This window comes from Triturus cristatus, chromosome 8 (assembly GCF_964204655.1).
Source record: "Triturus cristatus chromosome 8, aTriCri1.1, whole genome shotgun sequence".
Classification (NCBI taxonomy): Eukaryota; Metazoa; Chordata; class Amphibia; order Caudata; family Salamandridae; genus Triturus; species Triturus cristatus.
The window spans coordinates 1,456,078,776-1,456,095,766 of record NC_140591.1 but is presented as its reverse complement, the minus strand read 5'-3'; the positions used below and the strand labels follow the sequence as shown (position 1 = coordinate 1,456,095,766).

The 16,991-nt window shown below is 45.7% G+C and overlaps 1 protein-coding gene across 1 annotated transcript in view; it reads left to right on the top strand.

Annotated features, from left to right (window-relative positions):
• The window catches only part of MYO7A (myosin VIIA), a 739,224-nt gene that overhangs the window by 461,018 nt on the left and 261,215 nt on the right, over positions 1–16,991 (top strand). Inside the window, exon 17 of the mRNA XM_085623258.1 lies at positions 7,773–7,910. Within this exon, the coding sequence (XP_085479384.1) occupies positions 7,773–7,910 (138 nt within the window). The remainder of the gene's footprint in view (positions 1–7,772; positions 7,911–16,991) is intronic.

Genomic DNA, 16,991 nt, shown 5'->3' with positions numbered 1-16,991 from the left:
TATGGACTTAATTGGTAGCAAATTAAATCTCTTCACATAAATGCTGCATACAAACCTACATGTACTGTGCATCTAGCTCTTCTTTCTATGAAAAGTCGTGAGTCGTGAAGAAACAACCTGAACCTCTGCAAAATCCTAAAAATCCACCTTTTAAAAGTGATATTTTAGGTCTCTTTCACAGACAGTTTTTAAAAAAAATCTTTTTATTAACAAAGCTCGAAAGACCATATCATACATAAGCATTTCCATTAGTACATCAGGTATCAAAAACAGAGAATTGCTGACATTATGTTCATGAGTGAAACAAGCAGTGTTGCTACCTTCTGGCACCCCTCTAATCCCCTGCCCCCAGCCCTCTATACTTTCGCCATGGCATCCACACTTTTTCCCACTTTTTGACACATCCGCTACTTTTATACACTGTTTCTTCTGCCCTCTGGTACCAATCAAGATCTTGTTTCCATTCCTGTCACAGACAGTTTTTGACCCATTGCTTCCAAAACTGAACAAATATTTAGAGGAGTTATGTCAGCTCCATGCTCATGAATTGATGGATTTGTTGCCTGTCTCAGACTTTTCTTGATTTGATGGCTTTCATACCAATTCTTGTGTTTGTCCTACCCAGGAGCATTTCGTTCTCACAGTGTTCTGACTAGGGGTGAGCGGAATTTGCGTAATCGCATTACGCAAATCTCTGCGAAACGGTAAAAAATCTCCGCGAACATGCAGAAATTCCGCGAACACGCGGAATTGCTTGTTCGGGATGCTTTTTTCCTGTTCAAAGTTGCTGTTTGCGTGCTCGGGGAGAAATATCTCGCGAACACGCATTTTGAGAACGCGAACAAGAAAAAATTTCGCGAAGTCGCGGTAAGCAGAATTTTGGGCAATTTTGCGTTCTCCGCAGAACGCGAAATTACCGAAATTCCGCAAATTCCGCAAACGGAGCGGAATTTGCCGCCCCGGCCTAATTCTGACTGGATGAGTTGTATTCTTTTGCCGCTGACTTCAAGGGAATCTTTTCACATCTGCAGTAAAGACAGATCCCCTTCCTTTCTTCCCATCAGCTTCTCCTTTCACATTCTAATGTTTTTTATTTTACCAACTTCCTTTGATTTTGACAAGCAGTGATTGAGAAGTAATTTAAAGTCGTGCAGCAGTGGACGTGTTAGTGAGCAGTATTCCTACCAACCTCATGAGCTATTGCAGCGGTTCGTAACTTTTTGCCCCCTCTGAATAACTACTGGGAGCTGTGGGGCCCTGCCTAAGCAATTTATGCAATGTGAACCTCAAACCAATACACAAAAATACAGAAACAAATATACATCAAACAAATACACAAGTTATTAAATTTGGGGCCTGGTTCACCAAGTTTACTGACACTGTGATTTACACTTTGGAGTAGGTTTCCTACTTTTTGGCTATTCACAAAATCCAAATGTAAATATACTTCAAAAGTGTAATGCACATGTCTCCACCAAACTAAAGTGCATGGGGGTTATACACTTTTGAATAACTTACTATTTTGGGTAAGTTTACTACTTTTTGGCTATTTACAAAACCCAAGTGTAAATTTACTCCTAAAGTGTAACTTACACTCAGATGCTGTGAACAACCAAAAAGTAGTAAACTTTCTCAATAGTGTAAATTACTTAACAATTTGTAGCCCCCCACCTCCACCCCGGCCATTCAGTTTAGTGCAGGCATGTAAGTTACACTTTTGGAGTAAATTTACACTCTGTTTTTGGGAATAGCCATAAAGTAGTAAACTTACTCAAAAGTATAAATTACTGAAATGGTTAGTTCCTTTGTGAGTCAGATCCATTGTATTTAATTCACAAATAATTATATAAAATTTTTAATTTTAATGAGAAACTTCAAAATGTATTTTTATTTCTAAAAAACGAAGGAATATTCCAGATTCTAGCTGCATATCACTGACTTTTTGCTCCTAATACATGCCATATTTTTCTATGTCCATATGACTGCGCCAATTGAGGCCTCCAATCGTCCATACTAAATTCTATTTGTAGCACTTGTACTGCTCCCACAAATCAAGATAAGGATACCAACTTAATATGTAGCTTCCAATTACAAATCCCTTCAAATTTAAAGAGCCTTTTAAAACTGTCTGTTTTCAATGTTGCTTTTAGTGTACATGCACCTTATTAATCTGCTACTGTAATTTAATTTCTAAATAGGCAAGAGCACGCTTTGTGGACCCCAAGAGGTCTGCGAATCACAGGTTAAGAACCGCGGATCTAGTGTGCTGGGTCTCTTCTGTGTATGATTTGGTCTGCACATCTGTATGTTACCATGGAGACTAGTCAAAGAGTTTGTATCTGCTGACTCAGTTGGGGCTCAGGCAGTGAGATGTTTAAATATTTACTTTAAAGGTGTCTGATCTTTTCATGCAATTGGCCTAAGCACAGTGTCTTTCTATGACTTTAGGATGGGCATGGATTTACAGGAAATTGGGTGAAAGATTCCTAATAGCTTTCCTTATTTTAAGAATGTAATTCTTCTTTGTGGTCATGATGAACATTGCCCACCTAGGCCCTGATGTTATTTATTAGTCACCGGGGCGAGGATCTTTCTAAGGTGAAATAAAGGGAAATTGTATACAGTTTATAAAACTTGAAAAAAATGAGTAAACTATCTGTTATGTTAAATAATGTCAATTAATTTTATATACTTACTTAAAATGTAGAACAAAATAAAAACAGCTGCAGCAATATTAACGATTGTGAATTAAATATTTAGTTATGAAAAATAAATTAAAGTAACATTATTTTTCTGAATTATAAATTAAAAGAGCAATTCACATCTGATGTAAAAAAATAGTTGCTATTATGTATTAGCAATCATTAAAAGTGGTTTATAGAATTAATTAAAGGTAATTTGATTATGTTTCAAATAAAACCATTGTTACATAATTTTTTTAATTCACAAAATGTTATTTAATATGATATAAACATAAATATGTTTTATTTTTAGATAATGATTTAAACATTACATTAAAATTATTTTCTTTTTAACTGTAATATTATTTTCTGTTGGGTTTTATTCTAAGTCCTACCTACATGATTTTCTATAGTAGGTTGTTGCAGTATCAGTAGTTGGTCATGTGAGGGGCTGAACTTACTTTTGCTCCTTTTTGGCAGTAGCAACTTTACACTAGTAAATGTGGCTCCAACGCAGACATGTAGAGTCTACATTTTTTTCTAGTAACTTTACACAAGGATTTTGTGATTATCCCAAAGTTGTAACGTTACTCAAAAGTGTAATTGTTAATTTTCTAGTAGTAAATCTGCACATGGAGATTTACCTTTGTGAATCAGCCTCTCTTTGTGTTCATATGAGAAACACACAAGGCAGGTGCACATGCCTCATTCCAAAAATTCACGAAAATTGTATCTTCATCTGTAGCACTAAAACTACAAGGAAAAGTAATTGGTAGTAAATATTTTGAAAGTTAAAAACGTTCTTCTGACTTGTGCGTGCGTTTCAGTTATTCAGATTATTGCCTGAGTCATTTTAAGTGTTAGCACAACAAGCTTTTGGCAAGGGGTGATCCAGCTGCAGCTGCATTGGACACCTTCAAGACTGAGCAGTATCTTATAGCGCCTTGAGGCCTTTGAAGTGCCGCCGCTACTATCCCAATGGGAAATCAGCTGTATAAAGCACTCTTTAATTTAGCACGTAAAACATGCAATTTTACTTCCACCTGAGCTACGTATACATGGCATTGAATATCTTACTCTCTTGTAGCCAATACCACTCTTGGTTGCGTGGCTCTGCATGGCTTGCTAAATCTGGAGTAGCACAAGTCGTTGCCTTGTGTCACTCTGCCCCAGGGAGGCGTTCCATGGGTGGTGTGTATGTGTTCCCACGCATCCACCCATGGATTTTGGTGCATTCCCAGATGTACCATGAGTGGTAAACCTGGGAATGCGTCAAGGAGACAGATCTTTATTTCTCGTCATTTTTTCCTGCATTCTGTAGCATAAATAGAAAGAATAAATCTGCGCCAATGTGTCAGATATATAAAGACAAAACTGCTTTGAATTCAAATGGTACAATTTTTGGCACAGTACTATCGAAGCCAAAGAGAACAAAGTGGGTTACTGGCACATTTTATAGGATACGCCTTCTCTTTATGATTAGTAAACATTTCACCCGTAATTATAACTGTGCTTTGGCAGCTTCGTGGAGATGTGGCTACACTCCATGATTAGTATTTCAGCTGTACTGTTTTGATGGTCCAGGAATTACAATAAGCCCCCCTGTGAGATTGGTTGGCAGAGTTAAACAAAGTCTGACATCTATGGTAGGTGCCAGTCCAGATTTGTAGTACTTGGATAGAGTAACATATTTTAGAGCTTGGACCCACTGTCTTTGCCAATGGGTGTTATCTCTAGGATCCAAGCCCTTCTACACACTATCTCTCTAACCTTCACCCCTCCATTCCCTCAGTTCTTCTTCTTCTCCTAACAACCCTTCCTTTTTCCACTCTCTCTTCAAATGCAACATGCCAGCCAGTGGTTAGTTTGTAAAAATAAAAAAGTGCTGCGGCTCTCGTCAGGAGGCAGCTTGCACCAGCCCATTTCTCCTGTTAGCGCCGCCTAAAACAACCAACTACTCACCATGAAAGTGGGGAGAGGATGTGGCGTAATGGCCAGAGCTGCTAACTTCGGAGCTGGAGAGCTAGGTATGAGTCTCGGGTTGACTCAACATCCTGTGATTCGGGGCAAATCACTTAATCTCCCCGTGCCTAAAGCGCCTGTGTTGATGATTAAGTGCCGATGCTGAGCACCAGAAACCACCAGCTCAGATTAAGCAATGATACCAGCTTGTTCTCCCAACTGAGAGGAATATTGATGAACAACCTGAAGCCATTGCTCAGAATTCCCTGCCCATCCTGTTGAAGTATCTGGAAGTCAACCATAGAAGTGACTAATTGTAAATTTGTTTCTGAGTGGGTCGGACCCATACAATCTCTCCTCTCATCTAAACAAACTATTTATTCTTCCAGCCAAGGTAACTATTACCCTATTTCTAATCTGATGTTTCCAGACAGGTTACTGGTTTGGGCGGTAGCTAAATAAATCTAGGCTCACACCACAGTCAACCCATTACTTTACCCACGGAAGTAATGATGCAACTTATGCTGGGGACTACTAGGGCTATATCTGCTGAGTGATTATCTCTATATTTAGCGATTGGGGGAGCCACATATACTAACATTTTGTACTAGGTTTGCGTAACTAAAGTGACTGGTGCAAAATGTTTATTTTGAGATTTACTTTCCAGTGCTAAACTTGTTTTGGGCTGGAAAGTTATCAGAAAGTAATGCAAAGCAGGGCTTTCTCTCGCATGAAATAGCCTGACTTTACTAATCAAAGAAGAACATTAGTTTTAAGTATTTATTTCAGTATTTACCTTAGGGTATTTTGTAGTGATAAAACATATTGACTGTTTCAGAGCATTGGAAACATGACATGATTGCAGGATTTGGATTTTCATTCACCTAAGATCCCACCATGATCTTGTAACTTTGCCAATTGCAGATCTTCACTGGGGACATCCTCCAATGGAGATCTCTCTTCCAGGGCATATCACTCTGTAAATATTTCTCCCGGTGCTTATCTCATCCCATCAGATCTGGGCATGTTACTCCCCTTTCCCTGACTCCTCCAAAAAGTGACACACCAAAAGTTTTCCATTACCAGTCTGCGATTATCACTGCCGAATCTTAGAAGTGGGCCTAACGGTCAGAGCTGCTGACTTTGAAACTGGGGAACCAGGTTCGAGTCTCGGCGGCGGCTCAGCATCCTGTGATTCCGGGCAAATCACTTAACCTCCCCATGCCCACCAAAGAAATGAATCTATCCTTGTGTAACAAAACTGGTGCTCATGTAAAGTGCTCCAATACCTTCGGGTCGAGTTTGAGCTATATAAAACTGCAAAACAAAAAAGTGGATGTGACGGGAGAGCCCACATGCACCACTCTACATCAGCAAGTTTAGGCTTAATCACAGGACTGACAGGAAATCGGGATTGCTCTCTCTCCATTGAATGTAAGCTGACCATGAATCTTCTGTCCTTCTCCTGCTGCTCTTGCTGTCCAAGTACAATTCGCAGACTCTATCCACTGATTTCTCCCAACTCCCAAGAGCGGGGGAAGGGCTTCAGACAATTTATACAGATCCCTCTTCTTGCCAACAGAATAAGACAGAAGAGCAGGCATTTCTGTCTGTGCAACGGGCACAAGTCCGGTTGAACATTCGTCCCAAACAAAATCAGGAGGGGGCACACTATATTTTGTTCTCCCAAGACACCTGAAATCACCCTTAACACATTTCCCCCGCCCCCAGCCTCCCCCAAAAAAAGACCCAATCGTCTTCACCTCATTATTCTAATTCTGCTACATCTTTAGTGCCTCTCTCCCACTACTGCCCTTATTTCTCCTCAGCCTCCTATTGTACATGCTACCTTCTCACTCTTTCCTTGCAGCTGCAGTGCTGTTATCTTCCAACACACAAATCTCTTCCCATAAGTGGGTCTATACCTCTCTAATAACTATTTGCTCCCCCTCCTCCAGAACTCTCCTCATAGCTGTCTTGTACCACAATGCCTTTACCTCACTCCCTCTTCCAAAATACAGATTTGGCTTTGTAAGTACTTTTTTTCTAAGTTAAATTTGGGATAAAGTCCCCCCCGCTGGACATTATAAGAATATTGCAAGTCACAGAGGTGTTGTGTGACAATAGAGAGGAGCAAATGCGAAGGTCAAGTTCATTTATAAGAACTCAAAGGTGACTTGCAAAATCCTTGTAAGGTATGCAGAGGGTATTTTATTCCTTATAATACATGGTCACGCCATACCATCACCCTTCCCATAGCCTACTTGAATCCTTGGTGTCCTGCTCCTTTATATGAAAGAGATATGTTTGCAGACATGAAGAAGAAAAATAGATTTCAATCATTTTAATGTAAAGTAGCTTAAAAAGGGTTAAAGATCACAATGCGTAATAACATGAGGAAGACGATTTCTTTCCTACAATGCACTGTGCAGGAAACACATTATTAACACGGTGCCATAAATCCCTCCTTTCTGCTGATCACTATTCATTGTACAAAAACAAATCATAAAACGGAAAGGCCAGTTTTCGTTTTCTTTGTTTAAGCTTTAGCTGTAATGATAACCCATGACATACCTTTCACCTTGGCTGTTGGCTCTGACACTGGGCATTATGATGCGCAACTCAGCTGTAGTAAATTATTATGGTTGAGTAGCTACGTGGTTTTCATATTACAGCTTATTAAAGTCGCCACAACTCAACTGTACTAAGAACATTAGAGACTGGTTTTCATGCTTGGATTACAGACCCCTCCCCATGTATATTATTAATGTCACAACAACCGCATTAGACTATGTAGATACTAATTACGAGAAATATTACCACAGTAAGTATATACTTTGGTTTCGATCGATTTTAAGTTTATAGCAAAGAAAACGTGAGCTTGAATATAATCTGAAGTGGGAAATGCTGGCCTCGTCCACACCTGGTTCTTCTGTCCTGGCGAGTCTCACAGCGGGGCAGAACGCAGTGCGTGTGACCTGACCTCTGACCTTCGCCCTGTCCGTAGCCGGGTGACGCTCGCTCGTCCCAGGGACGGGGCGCGCGCAGGCCAGCGGCAGAGGAAGAGCCCCGCGGCTGTTATCTCTCTTCCACTTCCTGAGCCTGATCTCTCTGCTTGCTCTGCTTTAGGGAGCGGAGACCAGGAAGCGCTCGCCGACCCTCAGCAGCCAGTTCAAGCGGTCCCTGGAGCTGCTGATGCGCACCCTCAGCGTCTGCCAGCCCTTCTTCGTGCGCTGCATCAAGCCCAACGAGTACAAGAAGCCCATGGTAAGCGCTATACTAACTGTTTAATAGCTGCTCTTCATCAGTGGCACTTTATTCTGCTTGGGAGAAGGAAGGGGTGTTCTCAGTGGCCGACCTTGTCTTCTCTCTCACTCCCTAACACTGACTGACTGTCTGTCTGTCTGTCTGTCTGTCTGTCTGTCTGTCTGTCTGTCTGTCTGTCTGTCTGTCTGTCTGTCTGTCTGTCTGTCTGTCTGTCTGTCTGTCTGTCTGTCTGTCTGTCTGTCTGTCTGTCTGTCTGTCTGTCTGTCTGTCTGTCTGTCTGTCTGTCTATCTATCTATCTATCATTGTATATGTATATATATATATATATATATATATATATATATATATATATATATATATATATAGTTACGTGAGTTATGCATGGTAGTGTGTGCGATTTATAGTGGGAAGAGTTTTGGTGCCATACATGAGGTTTCGAGTGAAACTCCGAATATGTTCCCAAGAATTTTGTGCTGCAGGGAGTAACGTGATAAAAATGTAAACCAAGAGTGATAGGCACACGTTTGATTTCAGCACACAGGGCTAACGTTTGTGTTTCTAATTGTATCTGCTGCTAACTATTGTCAGACCAGTGTATGTGACCCAAAGCACGCAGGGACTTTCGCCTGGAGGTTTGTAACACTTTACACAAACCCCAAATTAACTAAAATGCATAATACTATCATACTTCGTATCATTAAGTGCAAGTACCGTAGCTGCACCGTCCTTTCTGTCGTGGTCTTTTAGGAGGATTTAGATATATTTTGTTAAATTTGTATAAAAATCAAGTGATACAGATGTACCCACATACATCGACTGACCGGTTGTGAATCAGCAATAGGCAGAAAATACATGTATCTCAGAGGAGAGGAGAAAAGAGGGTGGGGAATGGAGGGAAATGGGGTAAAGGTTCAGAGCGGGAAAATGTGATTACCACAGAAACTGATGTTATTCCTGGCCTGTGGTGGCGACAAGGCATGTGAAGGTGGTCTCGAATGGTTTCGCGTGAGTCGGGTTAGTCTGTTGGGGGTAAGCGCAGTATCCGCAGGTGGCGTGGGCAGGACCGTTACCGGTATTCCACAGATAGGTACTTCAGACAAGGTTACCACACCTTATCAAATAGGGGAGGCGGTGTGTAGCTACTGCCGTCAACGTCTCCATCTCCAATATTTCCCATAATTTGTGCAGCCAATCTAAATGTGTAGGTGTGGTCTCGGTCTTCTTACCCCAGCTAGCAAGGAGGATCTGTTTAGCTGCTCCCAGCGCCAGGGTAATTGCTTTGCCTCTACTGGACCGCAATGGGTAGGCGTGTGGATTGGGGAGACCCAAAAGGAGATAACTAGGAAACCTGGGAATTTCAGTTTCAAACATAGTGTTCACCACCTCCAAACCCCCCTCCCAGAAGAATTCCAAATTGGGGCACTGCCATAAGAGGTGGGTAAGGGTGCCCTGTTGCCCACAGTGACACCAGCAACTGCACCTAGCTGCGGGAACCCAAGTGGCGATCCTGGCTGGGGTAAGATACCAATAGTGGGCGATCTTCAATAACATTTCTTAACTAGTGGTGAGGTTCATGATGTAGGATGTCATTCCACTCTTTGTCTGTAAAGGGGCGCCCACATTCCATCTCCCATCTGGCCCATGCGGGGGTCTTTACGGGACTCGGAGGTATAACAAGGAAGGCATAAAGGTCGGACAGGAGTTTTTTGTCAGTAAGGCGGGCGTGAGCACCCTACTAGTGTGTGGTCGAAGCCAGGGTTGTGTTACCCAATGTGCGCCTGTCAGGTACTGCCATTGTGCTATGTCGGGGAGTTTATAGGCCGATTGTAATGTTGGGAAGTCCAGCAGGTGGAAACTCTGGGTTGCCTGTCAATGGTGTCTGCGGGAACAAGGACATAGAGAGGCCATGTCTCAATTGTACTCTGTCCCAGACCCCAACTGTGGCCCTCACTACTGGTGAGACATAGACACCAGCCTGGCCTTTGGTGCTGCGGTAGCCACGGTACCTTCCAAATAATAAAGCCTGCGTTCGCCTGGTCTAAAAAAGCACCAGTGTTTCTCCATGTAAGATTTGGACCATTCCACAATATAGCGTAATTGCGCCGCTTGATTGTAGCAGCACAGATTCGGAATCCCCAGACATCCTGTCGACAACAGGAGGTAAGCACAGGCTCTGGCCATTCTGGCTTGCTTGCCTTCCCAGATGAAGTCCCAAATGAGGCACTGTAGCTTGTTCAGCATCCTCTGGGGTGGGGGGGGGGGGGCTTGAAGGGGGAAGGTCTGCATGACATAGAGGATTTGGGGTAGGATAGTCATCTTGACTGCTACTATTCACACAAGCCATGAGAGGCCATGAGACCTCCATTTTGTAAGGTCAGACCGTGTGTCCACAAGAAGGCTCCCATAGTTGTGGGAGGCTGTGGCCACAAGCGTTGAGTGGATCCGTAGCCCCAAATAGGGAATTCCGCATTCCACCCACTGAAAGGGAAATTGTGTGCTAAGCCGGGCCTTCCCCAAATCGGGGATAGTCATACTGAGGATCAAGGATTTCTGCAGGTCGGTCTTGAACCCGGAGGCTCCACTAAATGCAGTCAATTCTGCCATCACAACTGCTAAGGTGTTTTCTGGGTCAGTGAGGGTCAAGAGGACATCGTCCGAGTATAACATAATCTTATGATCCCTCCCACCCATTTGGATACCCACCAGGTGAGGATTGCCCTGGATCCGCTCCGCAAAAGGTTCCATGTAGAGCGCAAAGAGCAAAGAGGACAGGGGGCAACCCTGCCTGGTTCTCTGTGCGATGGCAAATGAAACTGACTATTCATGCTCACCCTAGCTCCTGGTGCAAAATAACAAGAGTGGACCCATTGGCGGTCCCTTGGGCCGATGCCCATGTTCCCCAGGACTAGGTGTAAATAGGGCCAGTGTACTCGGTCAAAAGCCTTTTCAGCTTCGATCGATAGCATGAGAGACGGCACACGCGAGCGCTGCACTTTGTCCAGTAAATAGCATAGTTGTTTCATGTTGTCATTACACACTCGCTCTGGGATAAACCCGGCCTGGTCGGGATCAACTAGTCCCTGAATGTAGCTGGCCAGTCTATGGACCAGAACAGTTGTAAAGATCTTTGCGTCCACATTCAAAAGAGAGATTGGGCAATAAGATGAACAATATTTGTGGTCATTGTCTGTCACTGTGGTGGATGCTAGACGCATGGAGTCTGGCAGTTTGTCAGTTGCACTAAACGAGTTAAACATCTGTGCTAGGATGGGGCCAACTGTGCTACAAAGGCCTTGTAGAATTCAGCGCTATAGCCATCTGGGCCATGTGCTTTGTTAGGCTGCAATTTTTGAATGGCAGCTAGGACCTCCTGCGGTGTAATATCTGTGTCCAGTGCGGTGAACGTGTCTGGGTTGGCCAGGGGGGAAGGTGTCTGGGATAAGTTTGCCCTCACGTCCAACTCCGACAGGAAGTCCACTGTATAGAGGGAAGCGTAAAAAGCCCCAAAGTCACTGGCAATGACCTTGTCCTGGCATCGCGGGTAGCCCTCTGCCCCCGCAGTTCGGGGATTCTCCAGTCAACCGCCTGTGCATGGAGACGATGTGCCAACATACACCCGCCTTGGTACCACCAGCATATTACTTCTGTCAGATTCTGAGCAAGGCATATTCCGCCCTCCCCATGTCCAACGCCCACAGTTGTTTTTGCGCTGCCGTCAGTTCTGCCGTCAGCTGACGGCTGACCACTGCTTACCCGGATCGGTTGTGGGTGATCTCAAACTCCTTCACCTACATTTCCAGATGGAGCCGCTTTGCCTGTCTATCCCTGCTATAACCCGTAGCAAGGGCAATAAAGTCATGTGTGTCGTTGGTACGCAAAAAGGCAGTTATGGCCGTTAGGGTGTCAGCTTGACTGCGGTCATAGGTGGATTCTTACATTTTGCCGCCAAGTTGGAGAAGCTGGTGAATGCCCACCTTGGTTAAACCGTAGAACAATGGGGGAGTGGTTAGAGAGCGCTGCTGTGCCAATGTCTACACATACCGTACTCTGAGTCACGCGTGGGGATGTGAAAAAGTAGTCAATGCATGCATATGTCTGGTGTGCGGCTGAGAAGGTGTAATCAGTTGTTGTGGGATGCATATGTATCTATTTGTCGGTCAGCCCCGCTTCTCCCAGCCATTGTGTAGTGCCCAGTGTAAGGCTCCCGTCCTGGCCCAACCTCAAAGTAGACCTGTCCCCCCGAGAGTCCATCGCTATATTGAAGTCCCCGCCTTCTCTGGTGAGGTCAGCAGTTGGCCTAGTGAGTCCTTAAAAAAAACCTCCTGATGACCATTGTGTGCATAGAACATGGCTAAGGTGTACCTGGTTCTCTGTATTAAAAAGTGCAATGCTAAGAGTCTGCCCGGAATCTCTGCAAAGCCCTGCTCCACCTGCCCTGGAAAATGCGTAGCAAACAGGATTGCCATTCTGGCCTTCTTGGTCACCCTCAATGAGAGGTTCTGGCAGTCGAACCAGCAAGAGCATAGCCGTCGCCAGTCACTCTGTATCAAATGGGTTTTCTGCAACATGTAGACATCGCATTTAGAGTGCTTAAGACAGGAGAGGGGAGCTTAGCTCTTAGCTGGTGCATTGAGCCCCAGACGTTGAGGCTAAGTATAGACAGTACCATTGAGATTTAGGTAAGACTATGTTACGCCACACCTTCGTGGAAGCCTTGTGTCGGGCCAGCTAAGGAATTTACACAGGGATGTCAGGGGCAAGGGGAGAGAAAAAGGATAGACAGGGCATGGAAATACTTGAGAAAGAAAGGGGAAACAGTGACCTAGAACATCCCCCGCCTGGGGACAACAGAAAACCAATTTATGAGGGTCCATGTCGTAGGCGAGCTCACCTGGAACTTAGTACCTCCTTGATGGAGCTCCGCTGGCAAGATTGAGGACTTGGTGAAGAGAGGGATTGGGACCAGAGAGCCAGTAGCAGCGGCCAATGACAGAACCAAGAAGGTTCTGTTAGCTTGTGAGGGCAAGCACAATGTCGGGTAATAGTCAGTGGTCACCTTCTGCACCCACAAGATCGCTTTCCTGTTGTAACTGCTGCGGTAGTCTGGCTTGTTCTTCACGGCTGTCTGCTTTAGATGGCTTAGTCAGCAATCTCTTCTTCCATCTGGTGGAGAGCCAGGAGTCAGTGTCCATGGGCACCGTATCCTGGGTCAGCAAGGTTGCACGTTCGGTAGGCTGCAGAGCCGGCATGTCAGGGAGTGCTCGGAGATCTTTGAGGGTGCGAATCATATGAACCTCTCTTGTCACACACAAAAGGAAGGCGGTAGGGGTGGCCCCATTTATATCCAATGTTCTGGTTCTGGAGGAAGTCCATAAGTGGCCTGAGGACCCTCCGTCACTGTAGTGTAAGTGGGGAGAGGTCCTGAGAGAGCCACAGCCTGTGGCCCTCGAAGTCGATGATTTTCAGGTCTCATGTAGCTGCCATAATGACTTCCATCTGGCGGTAATAATGAAGGTAAGTAAGTATATCCTGTGGTTGGCCGGGCATACTAGCAGGCCGTCCGGCATGATGTGAGCGATCCAATACGATTTCCTGTTCCTTCAGGGAAGGGCCACATGTTTGCAGAGACAAACGACAATGTCCTCCAGGCTGCCTGGAATAGCTTTTAGAGGGGCTCCCTTGATACATATGTTGGAGTGGTGGGATTTTTTCTCGAGGTCTTCAAGTTGGTATCATAGCTCCAAGTTCTGGTCACGTAGCTCCAGCAACTCCCGACGATGGCCCTCCAATTTCTCCTCCAGAGCATTCTGCCCCTGCTCCAATTATTCCACTCTCTGGCCCACCGCCTCCACATCATGGTGGATCTCCTTAATCTCAGTCATAATATCCTATTTGGCTTGGCAAAGTTGTCTCCGAGGGTGCCAAACAGTTGCTCCAAAAATGCTTTAATGATAAGAGACTCACCATGGGCCATATCCTCCTCTCGTGTGTCGTCCGTAGGTAGCTCTGGCGCTATGGCCCCAGGTGTCAAGTCTGTTTTCTTAGCGGCAGTTTTAGTAAATATGTCTTTCACTGTAGCATCGTTTTTTGGGGTGTGGTGGGAGGACATGGCTGAGCTTCGAAGGAGTCACAGATCACATGAGTCTCTGCATCACCACGTTGGCGGTCCTCAACTCCAGTGGGGCACTCCAATACCAGTACGTTCCAGGGGCCAACCGTCGGACAGTCCCACATCGACCACCACTGGCATAATGCCAGGGATGCCTCACTACACCAGGACGCACCACCCTTAGCGGATGGTCTGTGCACCACCAATCGCCAGGCGTAGGCTATGGGACCACTGGGCCACGCTGCTGCATGCAAGGTTCCCTTTCTACTCCACTCAGTTTCCTGCTCAATGTGGGTACGATACCCACTTCAAGGGGCCATAGGAACCGCCCTGCTACTGATGGTGTCCAGAGTATACACAGTAAGTGGGGCCCTCCCCATGCCCCTGCACGGGCGCCGATGCAGAAAAGGTCCGTGAGGGGCAGGGGAGCCACCACCGAGATGGGCCAGCCCACCACCAGTGGGCAGCAGAAGGTCTCAGCCATCGACCCGCGTGCCCCCACTCGATGAAGCAATGGCAGGCAGCTGTGTGCTTGGTGCTGCCGCCGTGGGCGTCCCGCAATCCTGTCTATGACACCACACGGCCCGGCCAATTCCACTGCGCTGTAACATGGGCCATTAGTCCCCTGGGGGCCACGTGTGCAGTACCGAAGCTCCCCCACTCCGGCAGACCATGTGGTGCCAGCTCACACGCCGGGCCACAAGTCGGCAATAGGGGTGGCACAAAGAGGACCAAGAGACCACAAGGCATGGAGCAGGCCTTGACCGCAGTTCCACAGCTAGGGGGCTTCAGGCCATGGTCGCACACCACTCTACCCCCCAGGTGTGTACATCGTCCACTCACCCTTATGGTGGTCCGGAGGTGGCACCATCCACCGCGGCCAGAGCACGGCGCTTCAGGTGAGCCAAGGGTGTCAGTCCGCCAAATAACTCTCCGCCGCTTAGTCCCCTCGGGCACGGCTTCCTCTCTGTTTTGGGGCGCCCTGCAGTCACAGAGGGCCGTAAATCGATCTCCCTCGACCACTGCCAACACTCTCAGGGGGAGGCTTGGACGTCTCGCAGGTGGATGGGGGCAGATGTGGGTGCAAGAGTCCCCCTCTGCGGCTGCTTCGGAACGGTAACAAGGAAATCCAGCGTAACAAGGAAATCGGTGGAGCTCCGAATGATGCGATTCACTTGGTCGCCATCTTGGACACACCCCTGTCCTGGTCTGTTAGCCAACATCTGTTGAATTCTGGGACTTGTAGTTGCATTTTGAACAGTCCAAGTAAGAGTTGCAGAACCCCAGCATGTGAACTGCTGTTGGCTCACACCTCAGAACTGGGTACTGGTATCACACATGAAATGGGGCCACTTGACAGCCATGAAGCATATGTTGCATATGTGTCAGTTGTTTATAGTTCTTGGTGATTCAAAGTTCTGTCTCCAAATCTATTTACGTACATTGTGGGTGTTGCATGAGTACTACAGATATGTCCTGGGTAACTGTTTCTAGAAATATTAATTGCTTGACTTTGTCATGTGGATGGGTGGGCATTGGGGCATGGATTTACAGCCAGCGAAAGAAAATGCAACCCGCTTACAGAAGCAAAACCAATCACACTCCAGGGCTGGTTGATGTGCTCTGACACTTGACCGGTTCAAAAATGCATGGTAAAGGGAGTGTTCTGTAACGGAATGCTTTGACCATCTACCGATAATATTCATTGCACCAGGCTAAATTATCCTCACCACATTAATTCTTATTCTTTGAGGGGAGCCCACTTCCAACAAGCAGTTGCAAAGACAATATGATTGGGTTTACTGTACCAATGCATGCTGTGTTGACACTAAAGAGAAGAACACATGGTAGGAAGCGAGCAGGAGCAGAAAGGAAGCGCTATAGTTGTAAACTTAGATCAGTTTAAGCACTCGCATAAAGGCAGGATACACAAGCAGCCAGTGGCATTAAGTCCGAGATGAATACTCAGCTCGACTGAGCCAGGATGCCAACCAATGGCTGAAAAGAAGCTAGTCGAAGAAAGACAATGGTTGAAAGGCACAGACCTAAAGCACACGCTGTACAATGCTAGAGAAGTAGGTCTGTCTGATAGCTCTTCTGTCAAAGCCGAAGGGAGCTTGCACTACATTTATCGTGTGCATCTATAAATGTTATTTTACAGTTTTTTTAAACAGCCGCCTCCATCTTTTCTGATTATGAAATCCCTCCTTCTCCATCAAAGCACCTGTCTGCGTCAAACAACATTGTCCTTGCACAGAGGCTTCAACCCACAGGATCGGGGGTGGTATTCAGGACTGTGACGAGGAAAAAGTCAACTAGGTTTAGTGAAGATCACCTTTAGGTAATCTATGCACTATTCCACAGTGCTTCTTCCATGTCTCAGAGCTTACTCTTTGAATAGTACCAAGCAGAATCAGGTGAATTATGAGTGGATCCCCAGCATCCACACTGACCCTGTCCTGATGCTCGGAGGCTCCACCTGTGTTTATCATAGACTGAACATAACCTAAGCCCAGTGTGTCACCAGACCCAAGACATCAGTCTCAAACGTCTCACTGAGTGCCTCTCCCTCCTTGTTTGCAACAGAATACAAATATCACAGAAAGCCCAGGTGGGCGCATTGCAGATGTCATGTAAAGATACACCTTGTTGTAATGCTGATGGCATAGCCCACCAGAGATGGAGCTCTGCGGCAGCTCGCTCTGAGTGTTCTACTAGCTTAGCCAAATAGGTTGGAACAATTACAAGCTAGAGCTATGGCCAAGAGTTGCTGATAAATGCTTCTTTGCCTGCTTACCAAACTGAAATGCCTCAAGCAGTACACCACACAACATGAATCAGTGTGCATCTCATATATGGACAAACCCAGGCCACTTCCAGTGATTGCAATAACAAATTCTCCTCTGTAGAAAGATCAGGAAGTGAAGAAGGTGCAAGGGACACTTTTTGTTTAGCGTGACACAATAGTTGT